Below are 12,698 nucleotides of genomic sequence, written 5' to 3'. Positions count from 1 at the left end.
GCCCCATAAATTGTATATGTCTAAAATGCATCTTGAAAGGACACACCCATCCTTGATTGGAAATATCAGGAAATGGGGAATCCAATTCTGCCCTTCAATGTCTGCTGCAGTAGCTGAATGTCACTACTAAAAAGTTTGCTAGTTTTATTTTGAAGTGTTCCACCTCAATTCACTGTTAGAAAATAAAATAATGCCATTTCCACAGTTCAGTTTTCATTTCCAGATGATTCTTGGTTTTTCTCCCTCCTTAAGTAAAAAGCCCTCACTGTAGCACATTTCCTGTGTGCATTTCAGCTTCACAAACTCACTACTCCACTGTTTACACATCTCACATCCCTTACATGCTTTCTAACAGGGTTTTGCACTAGATATTCATATTTTAAAAAATAAAAATAACAATAACAATAAAAATAAAAAACAATCTGAAACCTAGTGCAAAATACACGTTTACTCTCATATCACTGTTAAACAATCCAGATACTTAATGTTCAGACACGTATTCATCCCTCCTAGAGGTATTGCCTTTAGTTGCTCTAAAATGCATTTTGTTTGAATCAGTTCAGCTGAGAGACAACTTTGTTGGACTGCCTGGCCTAACCCTTATCTTTTCACTTGCCTTTATTCCACCTGATCCCCAAAACTGATTAATCATTTGCAAAAAGTGCAACCACCATCTGCTTTTTTGGACCAGATTCTGCTACAAGATTTTCTCAGGCTGAGTTACTCTGTGTTTAATAGCCTACATTGCTGTTCCCAGCAACATATTATTTTGCACAAATAAGTCTGGCCTCGGCAGGGAAAGATTAACCTGGTTTTATTTTTGGAGGGTCACTCCATTGGTATCAAACTCACTTGTACCTCCCAAATAAACAGATATGGACAGCATTTGGGAAAAACAATATATAGCTAACTGTTCACTTTAATTCACTGAAGTCTGTCATAATATGTTGATACAAAATTATGCCACTAACAGTGCACAAATATTAACAGTGTGGGTATTGGTGTATTTGATTATATTTTCTTGGAAGCTACAGTTCTATCAGTTTCTCCTACATATTTCAGAAATGTTTTCACAATTGTCAATACATATTAAAACACTTCTATTGAAGGATAAATATAAAATAAATAAAATAATGCATTATATTTATATTTATATTTAAATTTATAGAAATTTATTTTGAAATGCAGCATGCTAAATTTATACTTAATATATATCAAAGCTGGATTAAAAATGCCAGGCACATAGTTCTTATGGCTATCTTATGTGGTTTATCATTAAGGTGGCTGCTGACTGAAATACTGTCACTGACTCAGCTCTAACAGTTTGATTAGGAAGGACGCTGTGCCTCTGAACTACTTCCTATATAAGTCACTTATCCTGTAAAGGAAACCAGAAGTGGGAAATACTCTTACAAGCAGCTAAGAGCTGAACAAAAAGCCACTCACATGTTCTTAGCATACTTCCAGACAGTAATTTTAATATATTGCAACAGGGAGATTGTTTGCCACTCCTTAATCAATTATGATTTCATGTTTTCCCAGGAAACATTTACACTCATTATCTAATTTGTTTCCCATTTATGTACAGTTTTCAAAATTTACAGCTTACAGGCACGGTAAGCTGTGAGTTACAGTTTTGTTTTATCCTCCACTATTTTTATGGTCTTGATATCATGGACGATTCCATGAGATTACAGAGTCCTTTACACAAAAATGAAAGCCTAGGGCACACATATTTCAACGTTCTGACTTCTCAGCATAGCTGCTTAAAGAAGAAATTTTCTGTAGCACTTACCTGTAGAAGGCTGGAGGAGCAGCTTCCCTCATCCCAAAGCTGCCCTGTTCATTTTCAAGGTAGTAGGGTACCTGCTGGCTGTGGTGATGGATGAAGGGTGAGAGCTGGGGTGCCGTTTGCAAGAACACCACTGGGCTTGGTGGGACATTGTTCAGAGAGTGAAATCCTGCCAGGCTGCTGGACCCATAAGATTCAGAAGTAGGGGCATAACTGAGTGTAGTAGAGCCGTACACTGGAGCGGTAGTACCAAAATCATAGGTGGCCCCTTCTGGGTAGTTAAAAACTCCTGTCTTGTTGCTTTCCACGTACATGTCGCTGAGCGATCGTTCCAGGGGAATCTTCAGCTGAGGTCTGCTCAGAGTCTCCAGTTCAGTGCCTTGAATCTGGTGCAGCAGGGTAACTCCAGAGGCTTTGGTGTGAAGGGTCATGGTCATTGCTAATGGCAGTGAGCAAGGAACATATCTGCTTTTACTGTCAACAGCGAGATCGGCAGCTGGCAGCCCACCTAAAAAAAACACCAGAACCTATTCTGAGGCTCAGCACAAATCATGTTAAAGCAGCACTAGACAGGTATTCCTCTGATCTCGGCAAGGAGGAGTATACAAACAAATGCAGGGTGAGCACTGGAAAGGCACATTCTCTCTCTCCGTCTCCCTCTAACTTTTAAGAACTCCTCATCTGCGCTAATATGCGTTACAAGGTGCTGGCTGTGAGCCAGGGGCTCTTGCCTTGTGCCGACGCTGATTTAAACATCACTTCAGAAACAATTAGTTTTGGAGTTACACCAAACAATTGTCCCACTAAATGTTACTTTATTCTTGCTAGTCATTTAATTTTTCACTGCAGGGCACCCAGCACTCCACAGCAGCTAACGGGAAAGGACGCTGAAATCAGACCAGGAAGACTAGTCCAGTGGTCAGCCAGATTACTGCCTTTTATTTCCTTAGCAGGCTCCAATCTATCTGCGCTTATCTCTCCCAGTTTGATTCATTTTCGTGTTTGCTAGAAATATGTAATGTGTACATTGCAATGACCCTGGGTAGGACTATGCTGTAACTGAGATATGGCAAAGCAGAACGAGTGTGCAAGCGCATGCGTCTGTATGTGTGTAACCAGCCTCCGTCAACAAAACTAGCTAACAGAAATTAAAGAATGTAAAAGGTCTGTGTAGGAGAAAAGGTTTATAACAAGCTTTATCAGTTATAGCTGAACTAGCTGAAGTGAAAATTTACATTAAAATGTAAGGAAAAGATTTACATTAGCCCATAAATTTCTATCTGTTTCTTTTTTAGCTTGTAAAATGATGAAGCAAAGCATCCTTCAGACTTTGCCATCGTAAGATCTTAGAAGTTGGGAAGAATGATTTCAGTGCATAAAAAAATGAATACAGGATTATTTTTTTTTCTATACCCACGAACAAAAGCTCAGCAAACTCAGATTTGGCAATCAACTGGAAAATAAAGCTCTTGAATGGAATCAGGTTTAAAATAAACTGAAATAACTCTCAAAGTTATCTTTAGGGAAAAAAAAAAAAAAAAGGAGGAGAAAGAACATAATGAAAAGGTGTGGTATGCATGCTTCATCTTGCAATCTCGTTCCATATAAATTTTAACTTTTTGCAAACCGGTTCTCCTGAACCACCTAAATGAAAACCTTCAGAAACTGTCCCAAGTTCTCTAGCACTATTAGGTTAGGTCTGTGGTTCACTCAGTTAAATAGGTTAATGTTGACCCTTAACACATCAATATATGGACTCCAGTTAGCATGATTTGAATACTAGTGAAGTCTATTCTATATTTAAACAACTCCACAGTTACTCAATTCAACCTTCAAAAAAACCCAAGAAACCAAAAAATTGAATGTACAGGTCACTGATAGCTTTGAGAAAAGTTTGCTATAATCTGTTTTATCTTAGTAATAATATGGTGTTTTAGAACTTCTGTTAAAAAAGCAGTTACTTATATTTGCAAGATTGCACTAAGTAATATATATCTGTACCTCTACAGACATGCAGCTAAGACAGCAGTACACACATAAATATGTACTTGATAGATTTCCTCACCCTCCCCACCACTCTCCCTACCCTGTTCAAATTTCAGATTGTAGACTTTGATCAAAGAGATAAGCCTGTTTAAATAACACTGGACTAAACATGTTCCCAGTTAAAAAATAATAATAATAATAATCAGACAATCATACCCAGCAGTTCAGAAAGTCTTCGAAGAGTTATTCTGAAAATATGCCAGAGAGTGTGAGAGAAAAAAAAGAGAGTGTGTGCATGTTTGCATAGAGTGGTTGAATGTGCATCTGCAGAGACTCACAAAACAGCAAGCAAGCTAGCTCTCAACAGCCTGTCTGCTGGGCTACACAGTCTGAAATGAATGGCAGTTACGAGTTTAAGGTCGGTCACTCTTATAGATTCATTTCGTGCCTCAGTAATACATAGAAGAAGCACTGTCCCATATTATGCTGCATAATCTGAGAATTAATGTGAACCTGTCTGCCGTATGAAGTACCCACTTCTTATGTATACTACAAAATGGACTTTAAATTTGTATTTAAAGCATTATCTGATGTGCATGCTATTTCAGAAATACTACATTGACATGTAATAAAACATTAAAGCGTAATAGCTGTGCAGTAGAGGGGAGATAGAAGTGTGTGCGCACAGAGCTGATTTCTGAGTGCGTCCTGTGCAACCTCAGTGCTCTTTACATGCAATTTTTTTTTAAAAGTCATGAATTATTTTGGGAGGATTGTATGTTATCACAGGGACAAATAGTTAAAATTTCTACCATATAGAAACAACGTTGAAACGCACTGTAGTGTTAAGCAAAAGCAGCATCACATGTGCTCCGCAGCATTTAACCGGAGACCCTATGAACAATTTTCAACTGACCAGTGTAAAAAGTTGCAGTCCTGCCCCTAAAAGGGCTCAGAAATACATAACCACAGTATCCATGCAACATATAGCCTGGAAAACAACTCAGCAGAAAAAGATGTGCCACCACCACAGTCTCACGAGCGAGCTAGAAATTGTCGGGATAGTACTCTGTAAGGTTTGCCTCAACTTTTTTTTTTTTTTTTTTTTTTTTTTTGGTAGAGTAAGATCAAGGGGGAAATAAAGGACAAGGACTGGGGGAGGGATGTGGAGCTGGTTATTCTAGCAAAATTCCAGGAAGGTGAATTTTTGATTTGTGCATACTGCATAAAAGCATTTTTTTTTTATTCTACATACTAGACAAATTTAGACTTAAAAAAAAAAAAACTGTAAAATGAAACAGATTATCAAAAATGTTTATTTTCCTTGTCCTGCATGGTGTTTGCTACCCTACTTGCTCCAAAGTAACATATAGAGTTTCACCCTGCTTTAGAGATAACATTGAATGTGTTGGCTTGTGGGCTTGGCCAGGAAAGGGACTTTAGTTTCTAAAACCTGCTCTTTGTGCCTAAAGGCCAAGACTTACTCCACCATACAGTTCAGTCTCTCTAATCTATTACATGTCATGTTCTACACATTTTTTTATACAATATAGAAATATGTACAGGATATAGCAAGAAGATTTCGTATTTTTCACCAGTGGACCAACAGTCTATGCAAAAACTTGGTAACACTAAATCCCACTTCATGTATATACTCCATATATGACTTCAAAGAGATGGGCTTTCCTCATACACTATTTTTTTTAAATCACAGGTAGTAACTCGAATAAATGAAAACAAGAACTGGCTACAACATCTTCATTTCCAGTGCTAGACAGAAGTGTTTGAAAAATACCATGTCAATGGGAAATCCACCTTATATCTTATAGATTTAGGCATTTCTCCACTAATGTGTTTTCAGTTCCCATATATATTTCTCTCACCTTACTGAAGGTTTTATATTTTGGGGGGGCTATGTAGAACATATCACAGGAGAAAGTCATCTATCCCAACCTTTCACATGTCCCCATAAAATATTGAGGGAAACTGGTTCTGCAGACTCTGAAAAGTTTGTAAGTTTACAGGACTGGTTTTTTTTGTCTTTTTTTTTTTTTTTTTTTTTTGAGGTTTAACTGAAGAAATAATGATTTTATTATCCGTACCAGAATCATAGAATCATATAATCATCAAGGTTGGAAAAGACCTCCAAGATCATCCAGTTCAACCATCCACCTACCACCAATATTTCCCCACTAAACCATGTCCCCTAGTACAACATATAAACATTTCTTGAACACCTCCGGGGATGGTGACTCCACGACTTCCTTGGGCAGCCCATTCCAGTGGCTAACCACTCTTCCAGAGAAGAAATTTTTCCTAACATCCAATCTGAATCTCCCCTGGCACAACTTGAAGCCATTCCTCTTGTTCTGTCACTAATTATGAGAGAGGTCAACCTCCACCTCACTACAACCACTTTTCAGGTAGTTGTAGAGAGCAATAAGGTCTCCCCTGAGCCTCCTCTTCTCCAGTCTAAACAATCCCAGTTCCCTCATCCACTCCTCATAAGACTTGTGCTACAGACCCCTCACCACTTTTGTTGCCCCTCTCTGGACACACTCCACGGCCTCAATAATATGTATGCAGGGAGGAAATACAGATTAGCAATTACAGAATACTGAAAAACCAGGAGAGGACAGTCCACTGTAACTGAGGAGCACTACTGATGTTGGCCAGGAAGGTCAAAACAGAAACTGCTTCTTCCCACTCAGTGATTTTTAGTGAGATTGAATGCAAAGATGTTTATGAATCAGTGAAGATTTAGACACTCTTTGTCATAGAAATGAGAAATGAACTAATTACATGAAAGTGGCTGACTAAACCCTTGCACTTTCCTTTTTAACATCTCAGTCTATTTTCCTTTTCTTGATAAATCAGAGTTCTAATGCCCAATTCAGATTCTGTAGTAAGGATTTCACTCTAAATTGCAGTAATAAAATACTATACGTAGAAACAGTAAAAGGAAATTGCATTTCTGTGGTTAAAATTACATAATTTAGATCTGAATAACATTTAAATATGTTTCTGAACGCAAATTCTGCCCATTTCAATTCATTGATGACTACAGTTTGGTTCTAGTTTTTGCATTTCTGTGCTTTTTTGCAGACAACCAACTATACTGATCAGATTAAACAAGCAGAGTTTGCACAGTTTGGCTCAACTGGACCACCAGTCCAACATGCTTGCCAGCTAGAAACAAGAGGGTCTTGAATCATATTCAGGATTCTTAACATAACAGAAAACATGCACGTCTTTTCACTTCAAATTTGGAACATAGCGTAAAAATAAGTGAAGCAGCCTTCTTCCACTGATTATAAATAAAGGTGCACCAGCAAAATGGACTCATTAACAGAAAAAAAAAGCAAGAATAAAAAAATACATAGAAAATATTGTGCTAACTTATCTAAGTATTAGAGAAGGCTTGGGGATTCCCACTGCTATCATCAATTTTGTACCAACTAAAAGTCCTGAAAGTCAATCAGGTCATGGTAACAGAACAAGCCCAATTTACAGAGAGAAAAAAAAAAAAAAAAAAAAAAAAAAAGAATTTGAGGAAGAAACAGCCCCAACTGAACAAATTCTTGATTCTGGAAAAGATAAAGTAGCTGTTTCAGGGAAAAGGAGATGAAAGTAAAAACTATATTTGAACTATTCAAATAACAAGAAACTTTAAAGTTAGCAAAACTCCTAATCCTGCATTGGTTGTTGGTAGTTTTTTTCAGTGCTAGCTTTAGTAAGTATTCCAACAAAGCGGTAAACTCAGAACTGAGAAGATATACTATAAATTTTCCATAAATCTGCTGACAGTGAGAGACCATAAACTTCATTGCTTTGGTTCCACAACTATAAAGATAGAAGCTTTTTTTAGATGCTGCAATTAAAGAAGAATCTTTTGCACATAACGGGAGGAACATTATGTTTTTCCAAGATTCCACTGTAGCATTACAGAGAGATTATGTTGTGTTTAGTCCAGTGAGGAAACTCCTCAAGATAGACAGCTGGAGAACAGCACCATCTACCCCACTGCTTTATAAATCATCTCCGAAAAGGAATAATAAAGCCCTTGATACCTCTAGGCATGGCATGAGGTCTGTTTTAAAATTCTTTAGGCTCTTAGCAGAGACAAGCTTTTCAATCTGTTATTGGCAGTTTATAACATTTAAAACTGTTATAAATCAGTATGAGAATGCATACCTTCTCCTTCTCCCCCCCTCCAAAAAAAAAAAAGAAAATACCAAATCCAGTCATGACACAAATAATAGTGGACCCAAGTTTTTTAACTCAACATTTACATTTCAGGTTGAATTTACAGTTAAAAGAGGAGTTTCTGTTTTCACATGCCAAATGTGATTAGAGAATTTGAGAGCATTTGCTCTAAATATTTATTATTCCAAACAAGAAGCTGTGGAATACAGTTACTCCATATGCATGTTCATTGATTTAAAAACCTTTAGTTTTGCCTATACTCTGTGTGAGAAGATCTATTACATATTTCATGTGAAATTATCTATGTAGTCAATAGAAACACTAGGCTGGGATGTCCCTATAGCTTTTGGTATAGTATTCTAATGCACTACATTTTAAGAATTTGCTTACAGATATTTATGATGTGATCAGATTTTCACTATTCAGGTGGAAATCTTATGCATTAGTGATGAGCTCAGAGAGAATGACTCAAAAGAATTTGAGCCAACTGGAAAGAAAACAATCCACATTTGGACAATTATTAAACCCTTGAAAAAATTGCTGTTTTTTCAAAGCTAAGATTTATAAAACTCTCCTGACTGAGCCTGCTCTTTTCTCTCTCAGATCCTAGTACCGACAAGACTGGGCATGAAATTTCACAAAAGAATGGCTGACATGCTACCAGCCAGGTAAGTATACAGACCAAAAGTTTTCCCCCTTCATTACCCCTCTGGGGCAGAGTAAGAGTCTGGACTTCAGTGTAGATTATTTTGTCAGTTATAATGCTGAATTTCAGCCCCCAGACCTGGAAACTGAATTTCCTGACACCAAAATGGGACACCATCTTCCTCTTCAATTCAGCAATAGAAAACAATGTGTAGAAATACCCTTTCTTAAAGTCAGAGAATACATGCTGTAATATAACTAGCTTGTGTATTTCTTCTGTGTTTTTGTGCCTAACAAAGATAGGAGAGGATAGCACTAAATAATTATGCCCAACTCAGGCAGGATAAATGACTTACTACATATATAAAATGGGCCAAAATACCTGAGTACTCTGGACAAACTCAAAAGATATTAGCAAATACTGAGGTTTCAAAGGGTTAGCAGATGTTTTCATGCAGACAGAAAAGGAAAAAAGAAAAAGAAGAAGAAAAAAGACATCTCTGCTTTCTTAAGGAAAACCTTAACCACTTGTGGGCAAAGGTGTTCACTCCTAGGCAAGCAATGTTACAATGGTATGACTTAATGTTAAGGACTGTACCTTGCCTAATCACAAATGCAGCATCATAACAGGTCATTCCTCATGGATCTAGATTCATTTAAAAAAAATAATAATAATTAGCTCTGAAAAGCAAATGTAGAATTGAGTACCCCATATTCATACTAATTTATTGTGTTTATTTCAAAGACAAATTGATAATGAGTGATTGGTTACCATGTGTTAGTTAGCATTTTGAAAAGAGATTACAAAAAAGACTTTGTAATTCTTCAGAAAGAAGACATCTTTGTATCTATCTACAGACATCTTCAAAACGACCAAATATCACCATGTCTGCATTCCCAAAATTAGTCATAAATTGTTAGTCTCATTTATGTGGAGATACGAAGTATGACTGAAAATTTTGTTTATGAGATGCAAGGTATGAAATTGAGCACAGAATTTCAGCATTGCTCAGCTAGGTGAGGAAGACAACTGTAGATAATTTATTTCTAGTTTCCAGAGAAGAGTTTGAGAACACAAGGTCCTTAAAACTAGGAGTAAGATGTCTTGGAGAAGAGATGTAGGTATGATGTAGTTAGAAAGAGAGATTTTTATCTGAATGTAAAAAAAGACCGGTTATACAAGCAAGCCAGCTTCCCCAGTCTGACACCATGAGTTTCATACAAGAAATGACCCTTTCGGTATGAGTTAAGTATGTGTCTTAATTAGAAGTCAGCATAAAGAAGCATCTCAGATACCATTATAAATATGTAACTGTGATACCTGTCTTCCATGTTTATAAATTCTTAATTTAGTCTAACCTCAAAGTACCCTGGGATGATTTCAAGCTAACTGGCACACACCACTGTACACCCCTACACCATTCTATAGAAGTGTAACTCTTAAAAAACAGTACTATAACATATAAAAACCACGTACTCATCTTCAAATCACTTAAAAAGTAACAGTTTGTACCTCAACAAACTATAGAGATCAATCTGCAATAATGCAGGAAGAAACATCTTGGTAAACTGCATCCAGGTCTGAGGTCCCCCATACAGGGAAGATGTAGAGCTATTGGAACAGGTCCAGAGGAGGCCATGTAGATATCAGAGTGAATACAGGCTGAGGGAGCTGGGCTTGTTCAGCTTGAAGAAGAGAATACTCCAGGGAAACCTTATTGTGGCTTTCCAGTACTTGAAAGGAGCTAATAAACAGGAGGGAGACCAACTTTTTACTTTGTCTGATGGAGACAGAACAAGGGGAAATGGTTTTAAACTGAAAGAGGGAAGATTTAAATTAGATATTAAGGGGAAATTTTTCAGTCCAAGGGTGGTGAGGTGATGGGACAGGCTGGCCAGAGAAACTGTGGATGCTGCTTCTTTGGAGGCTTTGAAAGCCAGGTTGGATGGGGGATCAGGGGGCAGCCTGATCTAGTGCCTGATTTAGTGGTTTGCAACCCTGCCTACTGTGGAAGGGTTGGAACTAGATGATTTTTAAGGTCCCTTCCAACCCAAGCCATTCTATGATTCTATTATTCTATACCAGTTTTAGCCAAAAGAAAAAAAATCTTTTTGACATGGAAGAACAGATTGTAGACCACAAATAAGCACTCTTCTCCCCTGACTCCTTTTCCCTATAGCATCCCCAAAGAGAGTTCCACTGTTTCAGCAAGTTTTCTTAGTGGATATGAGCTCCATTTCCTAATCAGTCATATTTCATAATTAATTGGCCTCACTCACAGTATTATTTCTCAAGACTCCTTTTCCTGCCAAATTCATGACAGTATACTATGCAGCAACAACAGCCTTTCAGATTTCAGGTTTAAACACGTGTATGCAAATATTCCCATGCAATTGTACCCATGGGCATGCAAAATACACACGATGATTTTCTTCTCATGTAAACTATCTCAGTTCTATCATCTCAAATACTACACTGGATTCACCATCTGAAGACTTCTTTTTTTTTTTTTTTTTAATGTATCTCTTGCTGTGGCTTCAAGTTACACTGTAATGGATACCTGAAACAGGTCCAACTTTATTCTTTCATAAGATGTTACCTAACAGAACTGGGGGAGAAAAAAATCTGCTTGGCCATTTTGTTATCTCCACACTTAAATAGGCCTCAGACTATTAGACTTGCTGTTACCTTACTTCATTTTCAGTCTGCCAGTACAAGAATGAATTCCATGAACCCCAAGCATTTGGGCACCTGGTGTATGAGGACAACCTCACATTGCAAGGCCTGCTCAAACTGCAGAATAAAAGGCTCAGGGGAAAACTTATTGCTACCTACAACTATCTGACAAGAGGATACACAGAAGACAAAGCCAGATTCTTCTTCAAGGTGCACAGTGACAGGCCAAGACACAACAGGAGACAAGGCAGACCATTTTAAATTCCAATTAGATATTAAGAATACTTTTTTTTTTTTTTTTTTTTTTAAACCAGGAGAGTGGTCAAATACTAGAAGATGTTGCTCAGAGAGGCTGTGGAATTCACATCCTGTGAGTCTGAGACTCAGCTGAACAGGTCTCTGAGCAAAGTAATCTAAATAGACTTCCTTTGATCAGGAGTTTGGATGAGATGACATCTTGGCTTCCCTTCCAATTTAAATTATTCTGTGAATCTAATACACAGATCTGCAACAAAATCTTTGAACAGAAAATAGTAATTAGTTTCTTCATAGTCTACTTCCCTTCTTGTTCTCCACAGATGCTTGATATCAAGATCCCATTTTATGGTTTCATCTCTGCTGCATTTTTGTCAAGATAAGATATCTGTCTTTATCAATTGGCTTGCTTTTGTCCCCAGATTAGGTAGGAACTAAGAAAGTTCCATGGGCAAATACACACGTCCTCTCAGTTCATCTATTTACTGGCCTGATCAGTGTCTTAAGAATCTGTTCCCTGAGACCCTCTAATAATGTGAGTTAAGAAATAAAACTATTGTCCTATCAATACCTCCTCATCATCTCTGTAAAATGCTCCAGTCTAAATGCAAAATACCTTTGTGACATCATTTCATATTAATGGACCTGCCTGTCTCCAGACGTAAACCACATATATATGAACACAGAACATGTGCCAAGACAGGTGGTAAATTGCTAACAAGCTCTCGTGGTTTGGATAAAATAAAGCCAGCTGCCTATTTTGATGGAGATAAGTGTCTTCATCAAGAAAGTCAATCTGAAGCATAATTCTGCAGGCTTAGTTCCCTCTGTCAATGATTTTCCATGTATACAGGGGTTACGTACAGTAAAGGTGACCAGAGCATCCAAGTATTTAGAAGATAAAGCTTAACTTCAAGCCAGAAGACTGTGTCGAATCAATCTACATGGCTTAGTTCCTTCACTCTATTTCTGTCTAGTAACAGTACTCAACAATACTAGGTATTAATACCTCACACATTCACATTTGCTTGCTAGAAGCTGACCTTCCAACAGAAAGGTCCTTGTGGTGACGCTAGTCCTAACGCCTCAAGAAATTATACTTACTGTGACTGTGAGGCCAAGATAACTCTTGGTAAG

The 12,698-nt window shown here is 37.5% G+C and overlaps 1 protein-coding gene and 1 long non-coding RNA gene across 3 annotated transcripts in view; one reads left to right on the top strand and one right to left on the bottom strand.

The window, feature by feature from the left end:
- Positions 1–12,698, bottom strand: part of ESR1 (estrogen receptor 1) — a 188,566-nt gene that overhangs the window by 114,556 nt on the left and 61,312 nt on the right. Inside the window, 1 exon segment of the mRNA XM_021382255.1 lies at positions 1,796–2,300. Coding sequence (XP_021237930.1) covers positions 1,796–2,300 — 505 coding nt within the window.
- The window catches only part of LOC110390766, a 42,234-nt gene that overhangs the window by 4,391 nt on the left and 25,145 nt on the right, over positions 1–12,698 (top strand). For both annotated transcript variants that reach the window (XR_002433837.1, XR_002433838.1), the window contains exon 3: positions 8,588–8,652. This is a non-coding gene — a long non-coding RNA (uncharacterized LOC110390766). The remainder of the gene's footprint in view (positions 1–8,587; positions 8,653–12,698) is intronic.

This window comes from Numida meleagris, unplaced genomic scaffold (genome assembly GCF_002078875.1).
Source record: "Numida meleagris isolate 19003 breed g44 Domestic line unplaced genomic scaffold, NumMel1.0 unplaced_Scaffold193, whole genome shotgun sequence".
In the NCBI taxonomy this organism is placed as follows: Eukaryota; Metazoa; Chordata; class Aves; order Galliformes; family Numididae; genus Numida; species Numida meleagris.
The sequence above is the reverse complement of the archived record's forward strand: the minus strand, read 5'-3'. Positions and strand labels throughout refer to the sequence as shown.